The sequence below is a fragment of the Suncus etruscus genome, chromosome 4, assembly GCF_024139225.1.
Source record: "Suncus etruscus isolate mSunEtr1 chromosome 4, mSunEtr1.pri.cur, whole genome shotgun sequence".
Classification (NCBI taxonomy): domain Eukaryota; kingdom Metazoa; phylum Chordata; class Mammalia; order Eulipotyphla; family Soricidae; genus Suncus; species Suncus etruscus.
In genome coordinates, this window is record NC_064851.1 from 20,937,582 (window position 1) to 20,949,924 (window position 12,343).

Genomic DNA, 12,343 nt, shown 5'->3' on the forward strand with positions numbered 1-12,343 from the left:
TCCCGGTGTCCCATATGGTCCCCCATGCCTGCCAGGAGCTATTTCTGAGCAGACAGCCAGGAGTAACCCCTGAGCACCGCCGGGTGTGGCCCAAAAACAAAAAAACAGCAGTCATAATTTCTTTTTTTTTTTTTTTGTTTTTTGGTTTTTGGGCCACACCCGGCGGTGCTCAGGGGTTACTCCTGGCTGTCTGCTCAGAAATAGCTCCTGGCAGGCACGGGGGACCATATGGGACACTGGGAATAGAACCAACCACCTTTGCTCCTGGATCGGCTGCTTGCAAGGCAAACGCCACTGTGCTATCTCTCCGGGCCCAGCAGTCATAATTTAATGCTAGCGTAACTGTTTGAGAAATGCATCATCATATGATTTCATTGCCATGTGAAAACTAATGTAGTTACTGTGGGCGGGGGGGGGGGGGGCAAAACCTAAAAGTACCTCTTCCTCCACACCTTGCATCCATCTTTGCAGTCTCTCTGCTACCACCTGTCTTATAGGTGCGATGAAATAGTTCATTGCATACTGGGACCAGAGCCTCGATGGTCTCTTCTGCACTACACCTCTACTGATCACAGGCCTTCTCACTTTCTCAGAGTTGCTCTTTATATATAAAGTCTTCAGATGAAAGTGTTAGTAGGGCAAGTCTTGAGCCTCCTCCTTTTATACCACTCTCTCTGCTAAGATGTCTCTGATTTGCATCCTACTCCCAGCACTCTGTGCCATTCTTGTCCTTGAGGAGAGAAAGAGGTGGAAAGAAGTTGAGACCATATGGAGATGGGTTCCAGCCACATACATTCACGGGGCCAAGGACACATGTCCTACAGTCCCCATTTCATGTGCTCTTCCACACAGCACTTAACAGAGAGACACATACCTGCCATCCACTGGCACACTGAGTACACTTATGGCCAAGGGCTCTCTCTTACTCACTGCATCCCAGTTTTCTGCTGTGTAGTATTAGTGTAAAGGAATAATTTCTACCTTATAAATCTTGGTAAATACTTATCCCCTCTCATCTTTCCATAAAAGACAGTCCTAGGACAGGGGATGTAGTTCAGTGGTAGAGTTGCATGTGTAAGGTTCTGAGTTTAGTTCCCAACCCCACATAAAAAAAGAGTCCTAGTGAGGGGTCAGAGTGATAGCACAGCGGGTAAGGTATTTTCCTTACATGCAGCCAACCCAGATTCGGCTCTTGGAATCCCTTCTGGTCCCCGGAGCCTGCAGGAGTAATTTCTGAGTGCAGAGCCAGGAGAAACCTCTGAGCACCGCTAGTGTGGCCCAAAAACCAAAAAAAATAAAAATCATGAACTCTGATCACTTATCAGTTGTCATTTGAGAAGTTAGATTGCTTCATTCAGTCAGTTTCTATTATTCCCCAGATCAGGAAGTCCAGTTTTTAGATCGAGTCCAGCACATCAAGTCCACATGACAGGCATTGAAGAACAGAGATCCTAAAGCCAGATTGTCCTCCGTTCTGTTCCAGCTCTGCCACTGTAGTCACTTGATCCTGGGCACATGACTTAACTAAGCTCTCTGAGGTTCATACCTATAAAATGGAAATTTAATAGTACTCGATGTAGTGAATTGTTGACATGAGCAGAGGAAGGAAAATAAGCAGAGAGCACACAGTGCCCACTCTGCGTTGGCCACTATAGAGAAGGATATTTTCACATACGTGCTCAGTTCCCGCTAAGCCTGGGCAGAAACAGTTGTGAGGGGCCAAAGAGATAGCATGGAGGTAGTTTATTTGCCTTGCATGCACAAGGATGGTGGTTCAAATCCCGGCATCCCATATGGTCCCCCGAACCTGCCAGGGGCGATTTCTGAGCATAAAGCCAGGAGTAACCCCTGAGTGCTGCCGGGAGTGACCCAAAAACCAAAAAAAAAAAAGTTGTGAACTGTACCTTTGAACGGTTCATTTCTCCTAGGATGCATTCTAGATGGTAAAGTTTTCCCATGTTTTTTGTACAATTTATTTAGATAAAGTGAGGGATTATTGGGGCCTAAACAATAGTACAGAAGATAAGGTGCTTATGTTGCACATGGTCGACCTGAGTTCAATTTCCAGCACCCCATATGGTTATTTCTTTTTTTTTTTTTTTTTTTTTTGGTTTTTCGGGCCACACCCATTTGATGCTCAGGGGTTATTCCTGGCTAAACGCTCAGAAATTGCCCCTGGCTTGGGGGGACCATATGGGACGCTGGGGGATCGAACCGTGGTCCTTTCCTTGGCTAGCGCTTGCAAGGCAGACACCTTGCCTCTAGCGCCACCTCGCCAGCCCTGAAGTTATTTCTGAGCAGTGCTGTGTATGCCCCCTACCGGAAAGTGGAGGTCTATTGTTGACCTGGTAAGATGCATCATAGTTAGACTTAACTCTGGATTCTAGTCCAGCAGATGTTTCATTTGCAAGATCTTTTCTTAGAAATCTTCGAGCCATCTAAGGAGTTTGCCACGTGCCATTTGTGTGGTCATGTTGCTGTGACCACACAAATACTGTTGTTTAATATCCACGAACAAGCCTGACAGCGTCTTCAATCCTGTGCTCACGAACTCTCCCTTTCTCCTTATGCAGGACGGGCTTTATGAGTGCATCCTCTGTGCCTGTTGCAGTACCAGCTGCCCTAGCTATTGGTGGAATGGAGACAAATACCTGGGCCCAGCAGTTCTTATGCAGGTAAGGTGCTTCCTTAGTTGGTGTAACAGAAATTGAAACCCAAGCCCTAATGATGTGAAGGACCATGTATTGAAGGGCAGGCTTTGGGGCATCCATTCTTTCCTTGGTGTCCGTTACAAACAGGGTCATTGTCTTCATTTGGTTTTCCGTAAATCTAGGGGATCACCTGCAAAGTGCCTTTATTGTCAGGTAGGGAGTTTCTCTTCAAGGAATGGTGACATGATTCTTGTCAGACCATGCCTATATATTTTAAACTGACTTTGGGACTGGAAATAGGGCTCAGCAATAAAGCACTTGAATTGCATATCTGAACCTCTAAGTTCGGTTCCCAATGCTGAAAAAAAGAAACTTATTCCTGGGCATTCAGCTCTTTGAACTTGTTCCCTCTGGAACAACATTCTTTTCTAAGCCACCTACTACCACTATATCCAAGACTCCTGGATTATTTGTTGAGGGGTTGGACCACACCCAGCAGTGCCCAGGGATTACTCCTGGCTCCTCGATGAGGAATTACTCCTGATGCTGTTGGTGCTCAGGAGTCCATATGGGATACCAAGGATCAAACCCAGGTTCACTGCATGCAAAGCACACACCCTACCTACTGAGCTATTGCTCCGGCCCCAAAAACTCCAGGCTTTCCTTACCCAGGAAGCAATTTCTAATCATGCCTTTGGGGGGGGGGGGTTTGTTTTAGGATCATATCTAGCTGTACTTAACTTTGCTCCTAGTTCTGTGCACAAGGATCACTCTTGGCAGGGTTTGGGGGACCATATGTGGTGCCAGAGATCCATCCCGGGTTAGCTGAATGCAAAGTAAGCTCCCTATCCTTGTATATCTCCAGCTTACAGTTTCCAATCTGATAGCCAGAAAGTTCTCCCTCAAAGAAATTTCTTTCTCTCTTCCCTCCTTCCATATTAAAATTCCCTAGGAACATAACAGTCCCTACGGACATAATTCAAGAACTGGAGTGAGTGCATGCCTAGGTTCCATCTGAGCAACACAGGGCTGGAAATAGCTTCTGAGCATCACTGTGTGTAGCCTTTCACCATGGAGAGGATTTTTTGTTCTTTTCACCACATTCATATGTCATTCCAAAGAAAATCATTGCCTTTGTTCCAGGAAGGGTGTACGTTTTCAATTGCGGTCACTACTTTTCATAGACTCTTAAATAAATCAAAGAAAATAAGAAGCTTCTCAGTTTTCATAGTCCTGCCAAAAAGAAACTTACGGAGCCAAAGAAATAGCTCAGTGAGCTATTTCCAGGTACTGAGTGGTCCCCTAAACACCACCATGAGTGACACCCTCTCCCCAAACATAGGACCAGGAGAAACCCCCAGCAACACTGGGTGTGACCTGAAAACAAAAAGTTTTGTGACCATTTAGTAGTGCCATTCCTTTCCTTGTTTGTTTTGGGGTCACACCAACTGATGCTGGGAATATTCCTGGCTCTGTTCCTAGACACCACTCATGGTGGGGCCTGGGGGATCAAGTGGGTTGCCAGGGACAGAAACTGCCTGCCTGCTGTATTATCACTTCAGCCCCAACCCCTGTTTACTTTAAAAAATAAAATAATTGGGGCCAGAGAGGTAGTACAAATAAGGTTCTTGATTTAGATGTGGCTGATCTCCAACACCACATATGGTCCCTTGAGCACAGATAGATGTCTCCCAAAAATAAAAATAAGATTTTAAAGGTGAAAGAGAACAGGAAGATAGCTCAAAGGGCTGGAACACATGCATGCAGGAGCTCCAGATTCAGTCTACCCCACCCCCCACCCTGTGTAGTTATGTAGGGAAGCCCTAGAATCTCCAGGTAGGGCCTCAAAACAAAAAACTAAATATTCAAAGTTAGCACTTGTACCAAGGAAGAACCAATAGAGAATTGTTGAAGTCCCCTCAGCACCAGTACTAGAGCATGCTCGTGATAATGGACCACATCAGCTTTCAGCTGGCTAGTCAGGCTTCTGGGTTGATACACTCTTCATTTGTTTGTTTGTTTTTGGGTTACACCCTGCAACACTCCTTTACTCCTGGCTCTGCACTCTGAAATCACTCCTGGCAGGCTCGAGGGACCATATGGGATGCTAGAGATAGAACTAGGGTTGCCTGCGTGCAAGGCAGATGCCCTACTTCCCTGTACTATCGCTCTGGCCCCAGTCCAATATACTCACTTAAAGAGAGCTAAGGGCCAGAGAGATAGAAGAGGGATTAAAACACTTGTCTTGCATGAGACCAACCCCAAGGTTAATTCCCCAGCACTGCATGTGGTATGAACCCTTCAGTGTCGCCAAGAATGACTCCTCAACAGAGACAAGTGTAAATGTGAGAGCATAGCTAGGTGTGGCCCAAAACCCAAAAAATAATAAAGGAAATGGTGAGTGAAACAAAATTGAATCTGTCTAAGAAAATAGGAGCTGGAGAAATAGTGCAGTAGGTAGAATGTTTTTTGGTTTTGTTTTGGGGTCACACCCAGTGACACTTGGGTTACTCCTGGCTCTGTGCTTCAGAAATCACCCCTGGCAGGCTCAGGGAACCGTATGGAATGCTGGGAATTGGACCCAGGTTTGTCCTGGATCAGCCATATGCAAGGCAAATGCCCTACCACTGTGCTATCTCTCCAGCCCCATGACATTTTTGCCATGCATGTACCTGATCTCAGTTTGATCCCTTGAGCACTGCCAGGAGTAATTCCTAAATGCAGAGCCAGGAGTGATCTCTGAACATCACTGGGTATCTCATACACACACACACACACAATTTTTTTTTAATAAGACAGATGAAGAGACTAAAGATACAAACCCCTATCTTCTCTGATCTGTGCTCTGGATGGAAGACTAGTAAACACTAATAAAAGTGAAATATTAGAAGATGATGCCAAGTGGCATGTAATTAAAAACCAGGGCTGCAGGTATAGTGAGGGTTAAAGGTTTATGGGCATTGTTCATCAAAAGCACTGACAGCATCATTGAGAACCTGGGGACAGGTCCTCAAAGCTGAGGGACTTCTTTCTTCTGTCCCCCCTCCCAGCCCAGATCTAAATTGATCTGGTGTTGCTACTCTGGCCAGGTAGGTCTCAGCTCAGCTCACCTGTCCCTGGTTTTGCAGGCCTATCGCTGGATGATCGATTCCCGAGATGATTTCACTGAGGAGCGTCTGGCCAAACTACAAGACCCGTTCTCACTGTACCGCTGCCACACTATCATGAACTGCACAAAGACTTGTCCTAAGGTACATCGGGCTGCCTTGAACGCTGTCCCAGGAAGGCAGCTGTTGGGGAGCGTACCTGTCCTTTGAGCACATATAGAAAACTGGTTTGCTCAGGCCCCTCCAAAGCAGGACCTCTCAGTCATTGAGGAGTCAAGGGTGCCACAGGAAGCCGTGAACAGGAACCTGCACTTGGGCTGCTTTAAGTGAGAATCAGAGGGAGCCCTCAGGGACTGTTATTCTTTCCTCCTTCTCTTGGTTCCTGTTCCTCTGCCCTGGTTTCTCCCACCACCACCACCACCAACCCTCTTCTCTGCTCATCTCACTTTGGGTTTCTTCATGCTTCCTTGGTTCATCCTGACTTTCAGCCTTGCCTACTTACCACCTTATCTCAGCATTCCTTCTACTCTTTCCTCTGATGGAGTCTCATCGCCCAGCTCTGCTTCCCTTGGCAGCCCACACAGGGAGTGGCCAGCTTTCGCTATTAGCATGCCAGGAACACGCAGGCTACAGAATTGAGCACACAGAGACCAACCAAGCAATTTCCCTTTGATTGTTGTTTTTGGGGCACACCCGGCAGCATTCAAGGGTTACTCCTGGCTCTGTGTTCAGAAATCCTCCCTGGCTAGCTTGGGGACCATATGGGATGCCAGTAATCAAACCCAGGTCAGCTTCTTGCAAGGCAAACACAGTACCTGCTGTGCTATCAAAGTAAGGAAGCTGGCAGCTAGGCTGACACCAAGTTACAGTTGCTTTTACAAATAAGGCTGGCACTACTTCCAAGGGCACTCAGGTTAGGACCAGAGCAGAGCCAGACGGCCTTCTGCATCCCAGTCGTCTCTTGCACATACCTTTGATGCAGATGGTGATGTGTGAAAGACAGAGCTATTTGACACAGCTGTAGATAGAAGGGACACGCTTTCCTAGAAGTCACTGGTCACTCAAAGAACGTCTAGCTCTGCCCTGGTCTGACTTCCTGTTTCAGTGAGTCATCAGCAGAAATTCAAAGGGGCAGGGCTCTTGTCAGTGAGAACTGACCTATTCTTGGAGTTGGGAGAGGAGACTGCTTAGGTTCCATGCAGTGCTAGAAGACAGTCTTGTCTCTTCAACCCTGAGCCAACATTACAAAAGTCTGAAAACAGACACTCGAAAAGCTCTAAGCCCCCAGGTTAGAGGGGACTCGGGTTTGCATTCAGCTTGCTGTGACTGTACTTTGGGGGAAGTTCCACTCAAAGTCTTAGGGCCTTTTTTTTTTTTTTTTGGCTTTTGGGCCACGCCCAGCGGGTGCTCAGGGGTTACTCCTGGCTGTCTGCTCAGGAATAGCTCCTGGCAGGCACGGGGGACCATATGGGACACCCGGATTCGAACCAACCTCCTTTTGTCCTGGATCGGCTGCTTGCTAGGCAAAGGCAGTTGTGTTATCTCTCAGGGCCCTGAGGCCTTGGCCTTTCTTTTTTTTTTTTGGTTTTTGGTTTTTGGTTTTTGGGCCACACCCTGTGACGCTCAGGGGTTACTCCTGGCTATGCGCTCATTAGTTGCTCCTGGCTTCTTGGGGGACCATATGGGACGCCGGGGGATCGAACCGCGGTCCGTCCTAGGCTAGCGCAGGCAAGGCAGGCACCTTACCTCCAGCGCCACCGCCCGGCCCCGGGGCCTTTCTTTTCTTTTTTTTTTTTTTTTGTGTTGTTTTTAGGTATTGGCTATTGTGATGTGAACATGGGTGTGCGCATATATATATAATATATATATATATATTATATATATATATATATCTTATTTTATTTTTTTTACAGGATTATTTTTTTTTTATTTAAACACCTTGATTACATACATGATTGTGTTTGGGTTTCAGTCATGTAAAGAACGCCACCCATCACCAGTGCAACATTCCCACCACCAATGTCCCAAGTCTCCCTCCTCCCCACCTAACCCCTGCCTGTACTCTAAACAGGCTCTCCATTTCCCTCATATAGGACAATTCTTTCTCTCAACGTCAATGGACTAAATGCACCAGTTAAGAGACACAGAGTGGCTAAATGGATCAAAAAACTCAATCCAACCTTCTGCTGCCTACAAGAAACGCACCTGAATAGTCAGAACAAACATAGACTCAAAATAAAAGGCTGGAGAAAAATTATCCAAGCAAACAACACCCATAAAAAAGCTGGAGTGGCCATACTAATATCAGATAATGCAAACTTTATACTCAGGAAGGTTGTAAGGGACAAAGATGGACATTTTATATTAATCAAGGGGTATGTAGAGCAGGAAGAAATAACTCTCTTAAACATATATGCACCGAATGAGGGGCCTTTCTTTTCATCTCATCCTTTGATGTTGATTCTGTTTTCCTTTTAAAGGGCCTGAATCCAGGGAAAGCAATTGCAGAAATCAAGAAAATGATGGCAACTTATAAGGAGAAGAAAGCTTCCGCTTAACTGTCACCGCAGCCATACCGTGACTTGCAATCAGCTCAGAGCTGAATATAATTTATATCTAATTTGAATTCCTTCAGAATTATTGATTTTCATGAGCACTGCATGTATAATAAAAAATTTAAGAAATAAATGTTATTCTACTTTACTAACAAAAAAGAAGCCTGTTTCTTTGTCACTCATTACAGAGACCATGAGAATACCAGTAGGAGAGATTGTCCTTGAAGCACTAAGCCACAGCAGCGTGGGGGTTGGGTACAGGCTTCTTCCCAGCTTTGCCCTTCACCACCTCTACCACTTTGGGTATGAAACTCCTCATCACTCTTCCATTTTACTCATCTGTGAAATAGGAATCATAATAGCGCCCACCTTGCCAGTTGGTGTGAGAATGCCTGGTGCTTATTCTGAGAGCCCATAAGGTATTGTTTATATTATACAGTCCTGTATTATTAAAAAGAAACAGGCTTGGGCCTGGAGAGATAGCACAGTGGCCGAAAAACCAAAATAAAAAAGAAACAGGCTTAAAATGAAGTCTTTTTTTTTTTTTTTATGCTTGGCTCCCACCAAGACTTATTTAATATCTGACAGCAATTTCAATCTCTCCTAAAAGTATGGTCTGCCTTACACACAACTCACCCATATGTGGGAGGGAAAAAAAAACAGCATAATTCTTTTTTTGTTTTGTTTTTTAATTTTTGTTTTAGGGTCACACCCGGCAGCGCTCAGGGGTTACTCCTGGCTCTATGCTCAGAAATCGCCCCTGGCATGCTCAGAGGACCATATGGGATGCTGTGATTCGAACCACGATCCTTCCACATGCAAGGCAAACGTTTTACCTCCATGCTATCTCTCCAGCCCCAAGCATAATTCTTTTCTACTGATTTTTGGTGTTCAGGACTTAATCCTGGCTCTGCTCAAGGATCACTCCTGGCAGAACTCCTGAAGAATCGTGTCAGGGACCAAGCCTGGTTTGACTGAATGGAAAGCAAATGGTTTTGTTTGTTTAGTTTTTTTTTGTTTTTTGGGGTCACACCAGCAGCGCTCAGGAGTTACTCCTGACTCTACGCTCAGAAATTGATCCTGGCAGGCTTGGGGGACCACATGGGATGCCAGGATTAGAACCACTGTCCTACATGCAAGGCGAATGCCTTACCTCCATGCTATCTCTCTAGCCCCAGAAAGCAAATGTTTTACCTTCTGTAGTATCTCTGTTTCCAAAAGTGTGTGTGTATATATATATTTGGTTTTGGTTTTTGTTTTTGGACCACACCCGGTGATGCTCAAGGGTTACTCCTGGCTATGCACTCAGAAATCGCTCCTGGCTTGGGGCACCATATGGGACGCTGGGGATCTAACCGTGGTCCAACCTGGATCAGCCGCGTGAAAGGCAAACACCCTACCACTGCGCTGTCACATCCAAAAGTTTTTTGTTTGTTTGTTTTTGTTTTGGGGGCCACACCCATTTGATGCTTAGGGTTTACTCCTGGCTAAGCGCTCAGAAATTGCCCCTGGCTTGGGGGACCATATGGGATGTCGGGGGATCAAACTGTGGTCCTTCCTTGGCTAGTGCTTGCAAGGCAGACACCTTACCTCTAGCGCCACCTCTCCGGCCCCCAAAAGTATAATTTTAAAATTAGCAAAAAATTCTATATTAACCAGTGAAACAATCCAATTATCAGACCCTCTGACACTTTGGTTTTACCTAAGGAAATCATTCTTTGTTTATGTCAGTTGCCAGGCCTAATCCCCTTTCCAGCTATGAAAACCTTCCTTTCGGTGCTAGTCCCATTCCAGATTCTTCTGCTTGCTAGATGACATGCTGACTGAATAATAGAATCTAATTAGATCTCTACAGTTGTTGCCTTTTGTGATGTTCGGATCTGTGGAGGGACTCCAAAGCCATGCTCAGGGACCCAGGGTCTCTCCCTGCAATACTCAGGCTACCAGATCTGACAGTGGTTCATTGTCAGGGTCCCAAGGATAAAATAAAAGTTGGTCCCTGGGGCTCAGGGGGCAACCTTTGCCACTTCCATAGCACTGTGGGTTGGGTTCAAGGACTACAAATGGCAATACTGGGGTGGCAGTGAGGAGAGTAAAGGTGGTTATGTAGTGCAAGGATCAAAGGGTATAGTGTACCTATATGTATCTATTATCTTCCCAGCCCAGTGAACTTTAGGGGGCCCCCATATAGGGTAGTCAGGAGATACTCCTGGCTCTGCACTCAGGAATCACTCCTAGTAGATTCATGGACCATATGAGATGTTGGGTATTAGTAAAGCAAGAACTCTGTGGACTACTATTTTCTCCAGCCCCTAAATTTTTTAATACTAGTTTCTCCAACTTTCAGTATTATTTAATACCATTCTCAGGACTGGAAAAGTTCAGGGTCAGGGACCAAACAAGCTTCATGGCCTGCAAGCCCAGCTCTATAACCCCTGTACATCTTTCGAGCTCCTCAAGCTCCTCAAGCTACTGTTTGAGATGTAGCAGTGAGCTTTTCAAGGAAGCACAAATTTCCTAAATCATGGGGCAGGAGGCTAAGAAAACATGTCTGATTCATCCAGAATAAACCTTACTGAGCTTTTGTGGCTGTAACAAGGCACAGCATTAGTCTCTGGCATTGTGAGGGGTGATATGCTGAGGTAAAGAAGATAAATATTTGTTCCTCTCCTCCGAGGCACTAGTACAAAGGATTATTCAGAATGTAGAGAACAGGCTCCTTTGTCCTTACACTGCTCAGAATTCTTTGGCTTACGGATTGAATTGTTTGGAGACCATACCTGGCAGTGCTCAGGGACTGCTCCCAGCAGTATTCAGGAGGCCGTGTGGTCCTGGGAGATTGAACCTAGACTCCTTTATGCAAAGCACATACCCCCCAACCCTTTTAGGATTTCCTTAACCTGCATCTCATAATTCAGAATTGGGGGGTAAGGGGGATGCATACCCATTAATGCTCAGGGCTTATTCTTGGTCCTGTGCTCAGGGGTCACTCCTGGTGGCCCAAGGACTATGTGAGATGCTAGGAATCTAGCAGAATAGGCTTTGTTTTTGTCTCCAGGTCAGAAGGAAGCACTGGGTTTTTTTTTTTCTCCAGGCCTATGCAGGCAATGTCGCAACTTTTGTCTGATAAGAGACAGGCAGGGCCAGGGAAGGGCCCATTTTAAACTCTTCTTCTGAAGATCATGAAACCGAGATCATGCTTACTTCATTTAAACTTGGAGCTGGACACAGCCCATAGCAACCAATAATAATTTAGCAATTACTTAATCTCTCACTGGGTTGCAAGCCAGGTTTTTCCAATAAAACTACCGTCCTAGGGGCCCAGAGTGTTAGGACATTTTCCTTGCATGTGGCTGACTCAGGCTCAATCCCTGGTATACCATATGGTCCCCTGTGCCTGCAATGATTGATTCCTGATAGCCGAGCTAAGAGTAACCCCTGAGAACTGCCAGCAAAAAAAATAAATAAATAAATAAAGGAAACAGACCTGGGGCCTGAGAGATAAGCAGGTCAGGTGTCTTGCCTTGCATGCAGCTGACCCAGGTTAAATTTTCAACTCTTCAATTGGTTCACTGAGCTCACCAAGACTGATCCCTGAAAACAGCAGGAGTAATCCTTGAGCACCAGTGGGCATGGCCCAAAATATAAATTAATTAAAATGAAGACCTGAATAGAGAAACTAATTTACGCTTTATGCTACTTCTGAACCCTAATTGTATCCAGACAATATACCTTTGTTCACAAAGATAAACTGCGAGTGCTCTAAATTTTGTAGGACTCATAAAGCCATCTCTTAATATTTTTTTATTTTTTCAACTTTTTTATTCTATGCATTATTTACCAAGTTGTTCGTAATGCAGCTGTTTCAGTTATTAAATGTTCAAATACCGATCCCATCCCCAATGTGATCTTCCTTCCCTCCACCAGTGTCCCTTGTTTCCCTCCCACAACTCCAGCCTGCCCCTTGCAGGCATAAACAGATTGATTTCCTATCGCATGTTACAACATAAAAGCAAATGGAGAGATAGCA

At 45.5% G+C, this 12,343-nt stretch overlaps 1 protein-coding gene across 1 annotated transcript in view; it reads left to right on the forward strand.

Moving 5' to 3' along the window:
- Positions 1 to 8,475, forward strand: part of SDHB (succinate dehydrogenase complex iron sulfur subunit B) — a 29,529-nt gene extending 21,054 nt beyond the window's left edge. Inside the window, exons 6-8 of the mRNA XM_049772099.1 lie at positions 2,574 to 2,675; positions 5,780 to 5,902; positions 8,239 to 8,475. Coding sequence (XP_049628056.1) covers positions 2,574 to 2,675; positions 5,780 to 5,902; positions 8,239 to 8,316 — 303 coding nt within the window. The 3' untranslated portion in view covers positions 8,317 to 8,475. The remainder of the gene's footprint in view (positions 1 to 2,573; positions 2,676 to 5,779; positions 5,903 to 8,238) is intronic.
- Positions 8,476 to 12,343: the final 3,868 nt, after the last annotated feature.